Source organism: Montipora capricornis, chromosome 14, assembly GCF_036669925.1.
Source record: "Montipora capricornis isolate CH-2021 chromosome 14, ASM3666992v2, whole genome shotgun sequence".
NCBI classification, from domain to species: domain Eukaryota; kingdom Metazoa; phylum Cnidaria; class Anthozoa; order Scleractinia; family Acroporidae; genus Montipora; species Montipora capricornis.
The window spans coordinates 3533049-3550548 of NC_090896.1; the positions used below are offsets into that span (position 1 = coordinate 3533049).

The 17500-nt window shown below is 37.6% G+C and overlaps 2 protein-coding genes across 2 annotated transcripts in view; both read right to left on the reverse strand.

Annotated features, from left to right (window-relative positions):
• Positions 1-10703, reverse strand: part of LOC138032338 (DNA replication licensing factor MCM3-like) — a 41168-nt gene extending 30465 nt beyond the window's left edge. The window contains exons 1-9 of the mRNA XM_068879996.1: positions 10552-10703; positions 8970-9082; positions 8696-8735; positions 8521-8603; positions 7314-7399; positions 7055-7185; positions 6619-6693; positions 6049-6132; positions 2881-2960 (exon numbers count right to left, since the gene is read on the reverse strand). Of these exons, the coding sequence (XP_068736097.1) occupies positions 2881-2960; positions 6049-6132; positions 6619-6693; positions 7055-7185; positions 7314-7399; positions 8521-8603; positions 8696-8735; positions 8970-9082; positions 10552-10620 (761 nt within the window). The 5' untranslated portion in view covers positions 10621-10703. The remainder of the gene's footprint in view (positions 1-2880; positions 2961-6048; positions 6133-6618; positions 6694-7054; positions 7186-7313; positions 7400-8520; positions 8604-8695; positions 8736-8969; positions 9083-10551) is intronic.
• A 3096-nt stretch (positions 10704-13799) lies between these two features.
• Positions 13800-16508, reverse strand: LOC138033065 (F-box only protein 5-like). Its single transcript, XM_068880808.1, has 3 exons — positions 15954-16508; positions 15597-15711; positions 13800-14986 (listed from the first exon to the last, which is right to left on the reverse strand). Exons 1-3 carry the CDS (start codon positions 16370-16372, stop codon positions 14552-14554), a joined length of 969 nt encoding a protein of 322 aa, XP_068736909.1. The 5' UTR covers positions 16373-16508; the 3' UTR covers positions 13800-14551.
• Between the last annotated feature and the right edge of the window lie 992 nt (positions 16509-17500).

Below are 17500 nucleotides of genomic sequence, written 5' to 3' on the forward strand. Positions count from 1 at the left end.
AATATTATGCCATCATTATGTCACGCCGCCTGCAAAGGTCTTACTGTGAGCATTATTGAAAGTCTTTCGGAATCCAGCTATCTATCAGCGAATCCCCAACTCAGGATTGGGTCCATTCTTTTGTTTACTTTTCTGTTATATTGTGGTTTCGGAAAAACAAAAGGAAACGAAATAACAGAAGAAAAAAATCGTAGATACTAAAACTTTGAACAGAAGACTATCCAAATCGATGCACAATAAGATCAGCATTTCTTATTTCGTTTCTCTGCTAAAAAGCACGCAACTTCAGTTTGCCGGAATAGGTTTTAAACGTCGAATATTTGTAAAAGAATGTCCATGGTAGTTGGATCATGGTAGTTGGACCAGAAATTCAAAAGAATGAGCTCAGTAAAACCATAAAAGAAATCAACACGTCACACGCTGTCTGTAGTAAAAATTAGATAATCAGTTTATAAGATCAGTAAAAAAAATACATTCCCTCCCAGACATAACTCATAAGAAACAAACACTTTTGGCACCACGGAGTCTGGGTTTTGCTAAAAGCAGGCCCGGGGCCCAGCGGAGCCGCAACCCACGGCCCACGACGGCCCGGTGGCCCGGCCGTCCGGAGGCCCGAAGGCCCGGTAGCCCACTCCTCATTTTCCACGGTTTTCCTGTCCAGAGGTAAATCCACGCGCATGCACAGATCTGCATCGGATTTGGGCGTGCAAAATGGACAACGGTGAGTTTGAATTTGTTTACCATTTTAATCATTTGAATCCTTGTTTTGTTTGTTGTTGTAAACAGACGAAAACAACAGAGAATGACAACATTTTTCACTTAGCAACATACAACGAAAGAAAGGATCGAAAAGTATTGAAATGATTATTAAAATGGTAAACGAATTGAAACTCACCATCTTTCATTTGCGCGCCCAAACTTGATGCAAATCTGAGCATGCGCGTGGATTTACCGCTGGACAACAAAACTGTGTGGGCCTTCGGGCCGCCAGGCCGCTGGGCCTTCGGGCCGCTGGGCCGCTGCTTTTAGCAAAACCGCCGGGCCGCTGCTTTTAGCAAAACCCACGGCGTCTGGCTATGTTGGCGTAGCCAAAAATCATTCTCTTTGTGATAGTTTTTATTCGCTTGCACAAAATATTTAAAATTGATGGGAAAAAAAACTCGCAAGCTCTATTGGAAGAGATTAGGTTATGGTAAAATTGCGACATTTTAAAAAATTAAACTGTTGTTTACTTTTAAAATGTTGTACTACTAATATATGTATACGCTTCTGGTAAGTTAGCCTCAAATAATTCGTTTCAAAAATTGCACGGCACGGCAAAAGAAATGCACTAAAAGCGGTAAGTCACCGATAATTACAAACATCAATACTCCGACAACTACTGTAAACATTTCCATGAAAAAAACAATTCGTCCAAATCGCTTGATCTATTTCAGTCATGTCAACAAACCAGTGTAAGTGTATGAAAAAGTCACCAGCAAAAAATAATCGATTTTTCAATTCTTTTGTCGCTTTCAGGCGGTAGAATTTACTACGAGGTCATCAGAAATTTCTTTACAATGTGACATTTTCCAGGCGTGAATATTCAGGAATGACAATTCTTTTTCTTCTTGGCATTCATCAGCTTTCACTGATTTCTCGTACCCTGCGATCAGGCATTCTTTTTGTCCTGAGTGCCAGTAGATTATTACCATGGCGTGACTGATTTCTGAACAATCTGATCAATTTCACGGCGTGAATATTATTTTCACTCCCAATTTCACTCCTTAATTTCATGGCGTGATTAGTTTCACGCCAAGAGTGAAAATTGAATTTCACGGCGTGAAAATTGAAATTCACGCACCATGACCGTGAAAAAAATTCACGGTTTTCAGTGAAATCCATAAGCCCCCTTTTTGCGTGAAGGGTCACATTTTACTCGTCAATGAAGAACAACCTCTTAAGTGCTACTATAAGTTTATAAAAAATTAATTAGACCACTTTCTTTTTTTCTTCAGATTTTGAAAGTATTTTGCTCAACACATGACTAGCAAAATTTTGAGCTTTCATTTTTATCCAAAGGCTGTTTATAATTACTTTGAATGAATTATAAGTTTTGGATTTTATGGTCTGCCATTACATGTACTCGTGCTCAAAACTGACCGATTGGACCTCAGAAGGTTGGATCTGACAAGCTTAAAGTTTCACTGCCTAAAATGTGCAAAACAAAGTCTGAAAGCCTAAAACTCCTGTGCTGCATATTAATTTAGCCACATACACACACATTGCATTTTTAAACTAGCAAGTCTTTGACGTCTTTTTCTCCTCAATGATTTTAAAGTTATTAATGACGGACCATTAAATGGGAAAATTCCATGTTAAAATACACAGGTGTCTTTTTGAAACTTGGGGGTCACTTACTTGTAGTATTTAGTTAACATAGTTTTTCATTCCAATGAAAAAAAAGAATTGATATTTTGGTCATTAAAGTAGCACTTAAAGGGTTAAACGAGTTGACTGGTTGGCTAGAACAAACGCAACTTTGGCAATTGAGAAGGGTTCTCCCTAGTTTTCAACACAACAGGTAAGGGACCTTTTCAAACCGGTAACGCATTTGGTTAATGTTGGACGTTCTGCAAAGGATGAGCGACTTCTGAGCATTTGCAGGCGGTAATAAGTGCTCTTACAAGCGGTAAATTTTACCGGTTACCGCCTGACAAGGAGAACCCTGATTGAGACCAATTTAAGAATGGTAGTCTGTGTCACACAGGTGCAGGTGTGGGTGTCTGATGAATTTACTTTATTCCTTGCTCTTATCTTCCCTTCCAAGTTTTGTCTAATAAACGAAAAATGAGCTTTGATCACTCGATCAACTTAAACTTCATGTGCATGTACACCTACCTGAATGTTCCTGGTGTGAAGCCCGATCTCTTGGATGGCAGACACCGATACATTCCAATTACTTGAACTCTGTCACCAGGCTAAAGAGAGGACATCAGGTTAAATTATGAGATAGGAGATGGTGACTTTTAAGCCTCATAATAAGACTAAATGGTCCCTTTGCAAGAATTTTGATACAAAAATAAGATTAATGATATTTAAAAACAATTATGACAAAAAACAGCAACAACATTATACAAGTCTTAAGGACGGTGCCTGCTATTATTATTGCGCATACGTTCTGTGCATCTCCAGATACTCGGATTTCCTATCGGTATTATAGTGCTTACTAATGCAGGGATATTTTTGCACGGTTTAAATTTATGTGGAGAAAGCAAAACTTAGCAAATGCTCTTGGTATCCAAAAAGAAAATTGGGAGTAACCATGCATCTTTCAGAGATAATTAAGCTTTAATTTGGAAAGGAACGCCATACATTGCTTTGTATTTTAAAGCTCTTTACTAATATTGTTGATTAATATTTATTATCGTTGAAAAATGCGTGATTAACCCAATTTTCTTTTTGGATTTTAATAACACTTGTTGAGATCTACTTTTCCTGCATATTCATAAAACCGCACAAAAATACCTTTGATATAGTAGGCACCGTCCTTCAAGGCCCACCTTCAACTGACAGGCTTTTCGACCATTTGTTTCTTTTATGGAAATTCACATTGCTTATTGTAGCAATGTAATTGGATGAATTTCGGCTTAGGGCAGAATTTACATAATATGAAAATTGTTCCGCAGCACAAAATACATGTCAGTTGAAGGTGTGGACCTTTAAGGTTACGGAGGCAAGCATAATATAGCTCTGCTAACTGTCACAAGGACATTACAGAAAGACATAAACATAACCAAATCAAACAAATGCTGGTTCACAGCAGACAGAGGATTTTAAGGGGGCTAAAAGTATACTTCACGATTTGTGTTATAAATTAAGGGGATTCCTCAGAAAAAAAAGTTGTCAAACGATTTTCTTGAAACTTTCCCTGAATGTTCCCTATTAATCCCTGTTTTCAGAACTACAATAAAAATAATAAGTCACCGTGCTTGCTTAAGAGATATACTGGGCCAATCTTACCCCATTGATGCCAGTACTGATACTAAACATACATGTTATTGCATCGGCTCAGGGTACATTTTGCGGTAGCTAAACAAGAGGGTTTTTAAAGTGACACTTGAAAAAACACCTGATAGGTAGAAAGTCTAGAGCATATGGAACAATTTCTAATATAGTTTATGGAAAAATCACTCAACTTAAAATGCAGTTGACTCAAAACTTTTCTCGAGTTGTTGTTTTTAAGATCATAATTTACATCCCTGGGTAAGAGGCTCTGTGTACGCTTTTAGCTTTGTCCTTTTTACCTTCCGATAAATCTTTTAAACTTTTTTTTATTTAAAGGGGATAATTTGCAGGGTTTCAATATCTTTTGCAGTAGAAGAATGGGCTGATCAATGTAAGCAGCGGTCACTCTTATCTTTCACAAGGGTTTGAGTGAAAATCAAGGCAGAGTAGCCGGCGGTGACAGACGGTGGTATACCGCCGGTGACCGGCTTCTAATGAAACCTCTGAATTTGTACACCAAAGTTATGCAATAAAAAATATTGGTCACCGTGTCCGTTTAAGAATTAAACACCATCATACCTGTCTATCTCAATTATCGTAGATCGAAACAACAAATTTCGCCATGTTCTCGGAATGCGCGTGCTTATTCACAAAGAGTTATGGGTCATTCACAACTTCTCTCACGAGTTTTGAGAACTGTTTCAGCATGTGTGATTGACTTACGGCATACATGTATTTACAATGTTGCAAATTTGACCAATTTATAAAATTTAATTTGACACACCATATGCGAAGTACAGGACGCGCAGTACAATACTGAGGAATCACCTCAAAAATAATGTTAAACTGTGTGCAGTTGTAAAAAATATCTTAACGACAAATTGCACAAAGTTGTTGAAAAATTGTCTACTAAGTGTACAAGGTTGCAACTTAGGAATCACTTTGTTTAACGTTAGAAAGAAATATGAAAATCAGAGAACAAAATATACTACAGGTCTTTCATATGTTCATACAGTTGATTTGAGGTTGATACATGACATAAAACATGACACTGGGTGATCGATCGGTAAACATGTTTGTTTCACATGGATAAACGTTTTGCTTGTTTTCTTGCATGGCAAAACCCTCTTTTCTAAAAGTGTCACAAACTATTAGCATTCTTCGTTATTTCTCAATTCGACTGCTCACTTGAGCTTGAATCTAGACCTTCATATGGCCAACAAGGGTGAAAATTCGAACCGCGCGAGAGTATTTTCTGAGGCGACTGATCGATTTGAACAACCTTTTGCCTTTCACATCGAATTCCATGTGTAGTACATAAAATAACTTGCAATAAAACCTTTTGTCGATGCTCGTCTGACCACAAAATCAAATGCGTACTGATTCCCTCAATAGCAATGATGACAAGGCCTGCATTGCTTCCCCTCCCCTAACACATATTTGGTTTACCTCCCAGATTTTGGGAGGCAAGTGACCAGCCTGAACCAGGGTCTTTTTCTCAACGACAGAGAGATCCTGGGAATGAGCTACATGTACTTCTCAGAAAAGTGTGGAGAACCAACAAACTCAACCCACATATGGCATCAAGTCTCGAAATTAATCATGAAAGGTACTGGTTGAAGGCCTGCCACCGTATTCTCACCCTGCTGCCCAATGTCTTCCATGTGATCAAGAAGGCCCGGTGACTTCTATTTAGATTTCTTGGACCAACTATATACATGACTTTTTTTATATTTAAAAGTTCTTAGTTTGGAAAACATGCTTTGATTGGTCACGCATCTTGTTCAAATAAAACTGATTTGAAGAAAGGTACGGGTCTGAATTCATAAAAAGCTTGAGAAACATACATAGTTCGCCACAATATTTACCTATGACTTGTGCCATTTTAGTTCTGTAGTCTGCCTTAGTTGGCTTTTACATTGCGGCAGCTAAACAGCTAAACAGACAACGCTTTACAGAAGAAGAGGTCCCTATAGAGTCTGAGGTTTAGGTCCAGGGCAATTAGGCTTACATTCATAATTTAAATTTCCTAAGACTCTTCTGGTGTACATAGATGCATACCTTGCATTTGTCAACCAGGTCGTTATCAACAATGATGTCAACTGATCGTGGAAGCTGCCCAGCTGGTGCTTTTTCCGGCATTTCCTGAGGCATGACAAGACATGGAATCAAATAAGTTTGGCATGGTTTGATGCAACCCTAGTTTCAAGATTAATTTTAATTAATATTGCCAACACCATTGCAACTTTGCAAGTTAGATTCATAATCCTCAAAACAGAGAATTATCAAACCATGTTCAACCATCCAACTGACAGCCATGTGAACCTAAGCTTACTATTTCAGTTCACTGATAATTTAGCTATCATATTGAGTCATACATGTATGTATTTCACAAGAGGCAAGATTCACACTACTGGAGCTCCTTTTGGCTGGCTCATATGGAGAGCGAAGAAACACTACAAGGATCACTTGCAAACACAGCTATTGTGAATGAAAGCACATGGACAAAAACGTATGCCCCACAGCATCATGGGTATTTACCACATTTGCCATACATAAATTATCATATTTATCAACACTAACCAAAACACTAAGGCCTCCACCAACCTGAGAAGGAATTCATCGAGTTACCTGAATGGTAAATGTCTGATGATCTTTATATGTTGACAGGCCATACTCCGTTTCCAAAGGGTTACCGTCTTCATCCTCAAAAAGCAAAAACACAGAGGGTGTTCTATCTCAATGAACTTTTAGTTTACAAAAAAACAGGGAAGTATGCAGTCAAGGCCTTAACACAACAATAACACCTGCAAGCTGAAACAATTTCCTGAGCACTGTCTCAACCAAACATAAGTGAAGTTACACCCGTTCAGCTGCTCAAATTTCTATTAAAGCATTGACAGGATAAGAACATTCAACACAGGATCCATTGATCAGGCAATGTGAAGTCAGGGGCTTCACATAATATTATGGTTACATGTACCTTGCAAGTATCCGGAACCAAATTAAAACTCAAGATAGCATCGGTTATAAGCTCTGATGCAAAAAAAAAAAAAAAACAAAGTACCTTGGTGGGGTAAACAGTACTTGACGGGAAAGCATCTAGAGAAGTCAAATCAGTGTATCTCCGTACAAGTGTCTTCTTTGTCTGTGGACAGTAGTGAACACTGCGGACAACTTTGGGCCTCACAAGGGAACCTGAGGAATCAAAAAATTATTCCTTTAATTGATACAAATTCATGCTCATTTTGGATGCAACTGAGACCAAAATGACTGGCAGTGCTTAAAATGTTAAAAGTAAGCATAAAGAAAAATGGATGACTCACATTTAGTGACTATACCCTCCACACAGACCATGTTTCCAATAAAATGAGATGAAAGTGTTCTGGGTGTCACATGTTTTGACCCAAAGCTATAAAGTGAACAATAAAGACAAAGAAAATTTAATGAACTGACCTGAACATTAATAAAATATTATGTTCGAAAAATAGCAACACTGAGGAAAGACACTCTTGATTCTTATTACTTATTTTAACAGTCACTCAGTCCTTGTTTTTATTGCTTCCAGTATAATTATTTGTGTGCAAAGGCATTGAACATTCTATTTATTATCTTGCACTTCAATCAAACAATGAAGTTTTGCATTACCGTACTTTTTTTATGTACCTTCTCTATTAGCCTTCTCAAAACCGGCCGGTCGACGGCTCAATGAGCCACCTCCTCAGAAAGCTTGATCGTCTCTTTTCAGTCAGAAAATGTCAGACACAACACATTTTCAAACAAATTTTTTGCGTCGCGCATATGAAATGTTTAGTTAATAACTAACATTCCAGTATTTGTTATCAGACTCCATGCAAGGTCCTCACTTTAAATCCCCCAGATTGCACTAAATTGCATCTGTGAGTGTCTAAATTTGAGGAATTCCCTAGGGTAGATGATGCCCTGAGACCCCCTAGAAGCTTGCGTCCTTTGGGCACTCTCGTGGGCATGCCTTTAGCACCAAAACTGTCTCCACTTTCCTTATGACCTGCTCTCCAAAAATATTTTGAGAAGGCTGTCTATGCATCATTGCTTGGACACTTGCATATACCTGAATTATGCACAGGTCCTGTATTATGAGTAACTGATTGTCAATAAGGCATCTTAATGCTATCATTGCATTAAAAAGAGCTACAGCCTCAGACAAAATTGTCGAAATTTTTTCCGATAACTTGCCTTCCCACACTGTTGTTTTGCCAAAATTAATGGGCTCAGAAACACGCATGCAACAACATTGTGAAGGACGAGTTAGACATGAATGCTTCAGGTCTGTATAATTTTGTCACAGACTGCAGCTCTACACAACAAAAGCAATCGTGGACTAACTTAAATCCCCCAAACTAAAACGGATTCCAGATATTTTGTCTAAGAAAGTAATCAAGTGACAGTTGCATTTTTTACTTTCCTAAGCATGGCAGCAACAAAATTACCACAATATGTATTTTTTAAATAAATATACACTTTTTATTCCTTTATGAGATAATAATAATTAACCTTCCATCAAATCCAACAAAAAACTCTTCATGCTTTTTGCCATAAGCTGTATCTGCTGAACTTACAAACTCTTTCAATGCATTCTGCAAAGAAAATGCATCACATGTAAGTAGATATCCTGGATCATACTCTTGAAAGATGACAGAATATTTTAATCACACATTTACAAAAATACCTGAAATGCAATTAACTCCTCAAAAGAATTGTTCAAAATTCTGAAACAAGAATATGAAGAAAAAATATTATTACTGAAAACACTAAAACAACCAGAAAAACAATAATACCTTATTATTAGTGCCTTTGCCTTTTTTGGTTTGAACAAAGGTAAAATGGGTTCAAATTGAAGCTCTATAATTTAATGTATGCCATATGCTTTTTTGTCAACAAGGAGCATCTTCTCTAGTAATGGAATCTTTGATATGCACTTTCTTGAAACTGCATTTACTTACTCAATTGCCCGTTTCTCATTTTTTCTTCTCAGATCATTTATATTGACAATCAATCTGTACTCATTCTTTCTGATCATGCCACGGACCTTCTCGTGATAAATTCCCTTGTCTTCCTGTGGATAAAAAGCAAAATTGATACAACAATAGTCTACCACTAGGCTATACTCTGACTGGTTCACAATGGACGTTCCAGGCAAGAAGTACTTCCATGTAGACGATGCAGGTTCAAATAACCAATTTTGACTCCTCCTTGGGTTGTTTGAAAGCCAACTGGATGCCTCCTTCACAGGAAAAAATAACAGATTCCCATTTTTGGCTATTTTAGGGTATTTAAAGAATACCAACAAAAATCCCAATTTTGGAAGTGTGAGACAAGTCCCAATCAGGGAACTTGGTTGGGACTTGTCTCACTTTGCCAAATTTGGGATTTTTATTGGTATTCTTTAAATACCCTAAAATATCCAAAAAATGGGAATCTGTTATTTTTTCCTGTGCTTCTAATTAAGGTGGGTTCGCTTGCCGTAACTATTGGTTCGAATAACGATACTTTCCACACACGACTTCAAAGGTTCTTTCTCTCGTTGACGTCAGAGAGGCTTAACATCACGTTTTAATGTGACATGGCAGAGGTACTCCAGCTTCCCTTCTTACTATAAACCAATCTTTGATATGATTTAATTATAACTGTTCAGCTTTATGCTCATATGCAGTCTCCTTAATTGGTAAAGCACTTTTTATATAACATTTTATAACATTGAGACACTTTCCACTTGACAGAACTGACCGGCCAGATCAGGCATTTCGAAGGACTAACTCTTCAACGCCTTCAAATTAACACACTTTGAGGAGGATAATGTATATAATCCTATAGAAGAATGCGAGGGATTACCATGCTAGCGTTTCTTCAATTTGTTGCATTTTATTTGCAATCTGACGGGTCTGGCCGGCCAGTTCTTACCAAAGGAAAGCACCCTTAAATAAAATGAGGATGAGGATGATGATGACGACAACAACAACTAAGATAACTATTTTTGATATTATTAAGGACTGAAACAATTTAAATGAAAATGTGAGAACATATTAGAGGAACACCAAGAAATCTATACTCAAAATATTCTGCAAGCTTCACTTTTGGTACATATTGTACACGCATATGTAGAAGTACCGGTACTGCATGTTGAACCATGAAAATCATGCTCTCAAAGAAAAGACTTTTATATCTTGTTTTAATAGTTTTGGAGGAGTTGCCATGACGCACTTTCAAATGAATGACCTGGAGGCTAGGGACAAAATAACCTCATACAAATTAATCATGATCACAATCAATTTCCCGCGAATCTGAGCCATGTGATTACGAGATTACGACCAATTTTAAGGTTTGTACGGTGGTTTATATGCAAGTCAAAAAACTTGCGATCTCTCACAAACATTACATTATGAAATTTTACGCAGTGAAACATGTGAAATGTACAAATCGGCAATTAAGGTAGTGTGGCTTCTCCAAATAAACATGTGCTCGATCGAATAACCTCAAATGAGATCGAAGCCCGTTTACATTGAAATAACGATCAAATCAACTTACATCGTCATCCAGAAAGTCGAGGTATTCCCTTTGAAGTTGTCGCAAATACTGTTCGTTATCCAAAGCCATTGGGAACGCAACAAATCGTTGGAAAATAGACGACAAGAAGTAATGCTACAAACCGATCAAAGATTTGAGGAAAAAACTGTTTTACCACGTGATCAGATTTCGCGCCAAAAAGATAATGCGTCCAAATATGGTCATATCCAAATTTGGAAAAGTAACTTCAAGATGGCGGGTGAAAAGATTGTTCGTGATGTCGGTGGAGTTCACTCTCGACTATTTGATCATCGAGCTGTCCTACAGAGCGAATGTAAATTCGTAATTCGTGAATTTGAAAGCAAAAGAAACGACAGGGAAGCTTTGAGGCTCGCAGAAGCTCTAAAAATAGTGAATGAAATTCAAGATGAAATTCCAGAATGCAGAGAACTGGCTGAGCGATTGAATGAAATTCAAGATCAGTTAAAGGACGCTAGGCAACGGTGTCACGATATTTTAGAGAAAGAAGAGCAGGATTTGAACAGATCCAGACGAGAAAAGATCAAAGAACAATCAAAGAAACAGTGGGACGAGTTTTTGAAAGAGAAAGATAAGGAAGAGGAAAAAATCGAGAAAGATTTCATGACAAAATCCTTGAAACTAAAGGAACAGTATGGCCTGATTGATCATATTAGCGATGCGGAATAAATGGAAACGAGATAAATAGTCAGATTAATTCCAATGACAAATGAAATACTACTAAAATATGGTGTAAGAGTGTGATGTGGCCTCTACATGGGCTTTATAACACTGTGTAACAGCCAAGGTATGAGGCTATAAAATGTATAAAGGTGGGGGAGGGGCGGGCTGATTCTAGAATACCCATTCACTCGTTCGCATAATTTTGAATCACGTATGTTTTTATATGCTTTGTTTGTCAAGTGCGGCCACCACAAAACGACAAAAGTGAAAAGGTATTCTGAAATTGCTCCAGAGGGAGTTATTTTCAAAACAGACTGAGGTGTAGCATCAGTGAGGAATGAAACACAAATTTAGTTTTATTGGGCAAGTTGATATCAGAAAATTAATCACGGTGAGAAAGATTTGTGAGGTGACATTCTAAGTGTTAGTCCTTTGTCAATTCGCTCTGACTGACGGAGGGCTAAAGTTCGAAAGCTTACAAAATCTTTCTTTCGGTAGTTATTAATTTACCTTGATCCTCTCATTTGACAACCAATTTCCTATTTAAAAAGATTAAAACAATGAAAAAAATAAGAAATGAAGTGGAATGCGTGAAAAGGAACGTATATTCCAGGGAAATACAGGTTACCCATACCAAGATGACTGTGCATGATGACAAGTCATCAACAAGCACCTTTCCACCAACAAAATCCAGTAGGATACCAGGGATGTCACCAAGCGCCGGCTGCCTCACCCTGGTCAGAGTTTTTCTAAGTCCTTGTGTGGGCCCAATTCCAATACTAGGGTTGATCTCTGATGGAATAATTGGATACAAAAACTTCACAGTACATGTAGTATTAGGCCTCACTCGAACTTGGAATCATTAATCTTGATATGCTACTGAAGGACAACAACTAATGATTCTCTACAAAGTTTAAAAGTTATTCAATGTGCTAACAAAAAAATTGGATATCTGCCTGTGAAATGAAATAAAAGTGTTTTGTGCACTGTTGTGCAGGACACTGGCAACAATCGTGTTATCAGGTCCCGTTCATGCTCAGAGCACTAACCTCAGTAGAACCTTTAACCGAATGACTTTATTCTTAGCTACAACCCTGGGATACTATTATTATTATTATTATTATTATATTTTTGGGGTTTTTAATTTCTATTATCAATCTTTCAAGAGAGAAGAGCAAGAGTATTTGTCAGATGTGGTTTGATTTTGATGCAACCCTGATTTGAAGAATAATGAATTTGACTGTTTACTAAGTAATGATTCAGTATAAATCCTTCTACACCCAATGTTTTGACAAACATGCAATTTGTCTTTATCATGAGTGATCTTATGCTGATGCAAGAGTCTTTAAAAACTCACTGACTAGCATGCCTTTCCTTCTTATAATATGTAAATTTCTAGCAATGTTCTCAAAGTTAATCAGTTCTTTTTGTGTTGCTCTGTTGGTTGCAAGTTTTCTCAGTAGCAAGATGATCATTTCTAGCCCAGCAACACATGAATTTCCGGTTGTTGTTTCTCTCCCCCGAAAAATAGTGGGGAAGAGAAATAACACCTGGAAATATGTCTGCGTCTGCATTATCACTGCAGACTGTGCGTCTACCAATAATTGCTCAATTATTGAGCTATTGAGCCAAATGGGAGCTGGTCACAGGAAGCGACATGGTTCAGTGGTTATGGCATTGAGTTTGCACGCGGTTGTGCCGGGTTCAAACCCCATTGTAATCTCTGGTTTGGATTTGTTTCCTGTTGCCCCAATTCAACTCTACCACACCAACTGGTTGCCTCCTGCCAGTTGGGGTTCTTAATCATGTTTCTGTTTACTTTTTTTGAATATCATTGTTTCTTACAGGTTATTTAAAAGTGGGGTGCCTGCAAACTAGCTTGATAGCTAAGTGCACTTCCACTATGAACAAAGCGTTTACGTTTCCCTGTGAGTTCCTGATAAACCTATAAAGGGTATAAAGCATAGGTTGTATGGAAGACATACCGGTATTTGAACAACAGAGGGAATTCTTAAAAGGCATGACAGGGGATGAATAAGCAATGGATCATTTTTGTACTCAGTATGAGCACACAGAGAGATTTCAGGGATTTAAACGACAAAATGTCAGCCTGAAGTTTGAATTTTTCTTCTGATCTAACAACATATTTTGAACAAAAAACAGAAAAAGGAGTCACATAGGTTTATGACAGACAGCATCCAGTCGTCAGCTTTATATGTCATTCTCAAACTCATTAATAATTCATAAGCCAAAAACAAAAGAAATCACTACCGTGAGGGAAGCTTTCAAGTCTTGCGGCATAAAATTTCACCAACTTTGATCCCAAATATCTCTTAAAATGCTGATTCGTTTGAGAAGCAATATCAAACACTGGAAAGAGTGTTTCATCAGATATCCAACCACCTTGAAATCACTTCTTCTAAATCTATCCAATTTTTGGACTCAGCAGTTTACACACTTCATTTCCCCTCCATCTAATAGGGTAATCAGAAGGCTAATTTAGTGCTATAATCTGAACACAAATGAAGATCGAGTCACAAAAATGCAACAAACACAGGCAGATATCAAACCTAGTCTGATTTTATTTCAAATGGAGTAACTAAATCCCTGAGTGAAAGAGTTTTTGGGGCTTTCATAAACATTCTGACTTTAACAACAGCTAGGTTCACTCAAAAACTATGTCCCCGTTAACCATTTAACTCCCGTAAGGGCCACATGAGACTTATAGATTTTACTCTGTCTAACACCAGACGATTTTACTCGTCAATGGGGAACCCCACAGGAGTGAAAGGGTTAAAAACAGCTAGGTTCACTCAAAAACTGTGTCCCCATTTAATGACATTCATGTCAACATTTTCAATAATGGATCATAGTTTTTCCTGCCATCAAGTGCATTGTTGGCAACAGGTTTTGGACTGTGGAAAACAAAGACTACATTTAGAGGCTTACCAATACTGATAGAGAATGTGCACTTGGTCACAATCTCTTGCAGCAATTGATGACAGTGAAAAACAAACCATTCGATGAAGTATGAATTTGAGATTCCCAATGTTTATGAATCTGCAATAATTATATTGTCTTCACTTTGGAACGATGGTGGAAATACACGTATGCATAATATATATACACAAGTAGATTAAAATAAAGGCATAAAACATACACAGCAAATTAAAAAATCACCTAACTAAAAAATTAATATGCATTATAGAGTAACCTTTATATACATTTGAAAAATATATATATTAATTTAAAACTCTACCTAATGTTCCTTAGATAACTTAAGATATAAGTTATTGCTGTTAAATTTATTTATTTAGCATTAGAGTCTTCTCACTCTGTCCTTCACTTTTTTGCTCCCCACAATGTCCTTTCCAGAAGTTCTGGGTCTTAGTCTTTGATCAGGCCGTGACGTAGTTGTTGACAGTCCATCACATTGCTTTCCATTTCCATGTTGTGCTGTATCTCGAAGACATACAGAACAAAACCTCAAGCCACATTTTTGGCACTGAAAATGTCCCTTGTGTGACAATGACGTACTTGAGGGCGATGTGCATTTCGGGCAGGGCCTTAGTTCATTTCGAATTTGTCTTGTTGGGGGGTGACTGCAAATCTGCGAATGTGGAGTCTCAGTCACCTCCTTTTGTAAATCCTGTTTCTGTTCATTTAATGTATTCAGGTTTATAGTTTTGAATGGTAATCTTGCTACATCGGTATAGGAAGTGGATTTTTGATAAAGTGAAGTTCCCTTGTTTTCCTGAAGGAAAAATTAAAGCCCTTAAATGAATGATCAATAAGAAAATCCACTGCATTATTAATTTTCAATGATATCGACTATTGTCTTTCCTGAACTCAAAGAACATTGCTTGTACAGCAAAGCATCGCTCAGAACATGCATGCAATTTTTCAGCCAATCCCAAAAAGGCAAGGATCTCATGAATATACGCAACAACCATAACTCTAAAAAACTGACCATTCTAAATCAGTGTCTAGAAATAAATATTGCTATAGCAATAAGATAAACGAAAGTTTAGACCTAATCACTGAAATGGGCACTTAGACTTAATCTGTAAAATGAGAGTTAAACCTAGGGGACTCGTGGTGGGTATATCCATGAGATCTTTCTCCCCAAAAAGCAATAATTATGCAAAACTAGTTATGGGCTATATGTATAAACTTAATCCTCAAACTCGAATTTTCAAGGGTTTTCCTTTGTTTTTTTGGATGTCTTTCTGTAAAAGGAAAATAATATTCTTTACTCCATTTAAAATTTAAAAAGCTGAAAAGTCAAGTGTTATAATTTGTCTATTTGTTTTCCACATAAGTGGAATGATGTTAATTAAAAATATTCCAAGTTATAATTTTACCTTTCCCTTTTGAATACAATGTTCTTTGCACTGTTCTACGAATCCTCTCCATCTGTCCCGAACATGACAATTTAGTTCAATAAACTTTCTCCACCTCGAACTCACAGAGGCAAATCTAAATAAGATAAATATTTGAAAGCGTGTAAATATGTTATAAAAGAGTCCTGTTTCTTTCAAGAAAGGACACGTATCCTCAAATGCGTCCAAAACAACTAGGTTTGTATAAAATATGGCAAACTAATTTGAATTTACTAAGCTCATTATCTTGATATTCATTCTTATTGTCTTAACAGTTTACTGAAAACTGAAAAATGCAAATCATCAACTTGATCAAGAGAAAAAATATTAAAGACAAACCTGCATAGATCTTGAGGTTCTAGGAAACGACAGATCTTTTCGCAAATAGCGGAGGAGCCTAGAAGTAAAAGCTCTGATATGAAGTCCACACTTTGCTCTCCGATGCGTCTACCAATAATCCGATCGTCTGGAAGCAAAGGTGAACGCTGAAAGATTTGTTTCTTTGATTCTTCCCGATCGCCATCATCAAAATCTAAATTAAGCTTTGGCAATTCTTGAAGGGAATCCAAGTGAGTTCGATAGTTGAAAACCTTTTCTTGCGACAACGGTGGAGATAAGAAACAGGATGCAGAGGATTCATCGTAACACGGAGCCGAGCGCCCAAATTGATGATCTCCGGGCGATTCTGGTGTCATAAAACAACTTGGCAAGTCTTTTGGATTGTACTTTTTTTTGTCGCATCTCTCTGTTTGCTCCATTGATGCTATTTCAACGTGGATTTTCTCTGATCTTCTTCTAAATTAGTTTGTTTATCGGAAACTGACGAGAGACGCCGCCAAAAAATATTTGATTCAACCGCCAGAAGCCTCCGTGGGTATCAGCCAATCACAATTCCAGCTCAACTGTAAACCAATCACAAGTGAGCATCTTCGCTCCCGGCAAAAATTGCATTGGGCAAGAGAAGCCGCTGTTAGGTGATGACTGCACACTTCACCGAAACTCGAGCAGTTGCGGGACAAATGATGTCGGTAGTAGGTATTTTCGTTGATTTGCGGCCGCAATATTGGTGGACCACATGGCGTCTCCATACAAAACTATATAAAGTTGCGTAGAACGCTTCGATAAATAACTCAGAAGCGATGTACCGCACAGACCTGAGAAATATAGAGGTCGTTAAAAAATTTGGTTCCCACAGCTTTCCAAGTTTTTGGCTTTTTTCATCGAAAGATTTCAATTTCTTTTTTTTTTCGCGTGGCAGTGAAGACTCAGTGAAACATAATAAACAGAAAACTTCTGTGTAAAAACATGATACAGTGCATCTCAGTTTCCTCCATTGGCGCATAACCACAATTCCTTGCGTTTCGATGAAAAATGTGTTCAATTCTCCCGATTAGAGAGCTGCCTCGTTCGTTCGCTTCAGTCTCACTCACTGCGGCAGCAATTATCGTTAATTTAGAAGACTAAAAGCTTGATATGGATTATAAGGATTACATGAAATGGTCATACAGAAAGACAACCCAACAACCCAAATGTATGGACGTAGGACTCGAACCTGGGAATGTTCATTATTAACCCGTCACCTAACCACTTGACCACCACACCGCTAGCTGCTAAGGGACAACATTTTAAACAATATTTCATAATGAACGAAATGATATATGAAATGAATCAAATAGTGAATTGCGAATATGAAATCAAGTAAAGCTATGATCCTCGCAGTCATGGACGCAATTTTAGCAATTGCATAGAGAACCCTGAAAAATTCAGGAGCGTCGCACCGGTATCGCGAGGTCACAGGTTCAAACCCCGTTGAAGTCCTGATTTTTTCAGGAAACTCTACGCAATTGCTAAAATTGCGTCCATAACTGCGGGATCATAGCTTTACC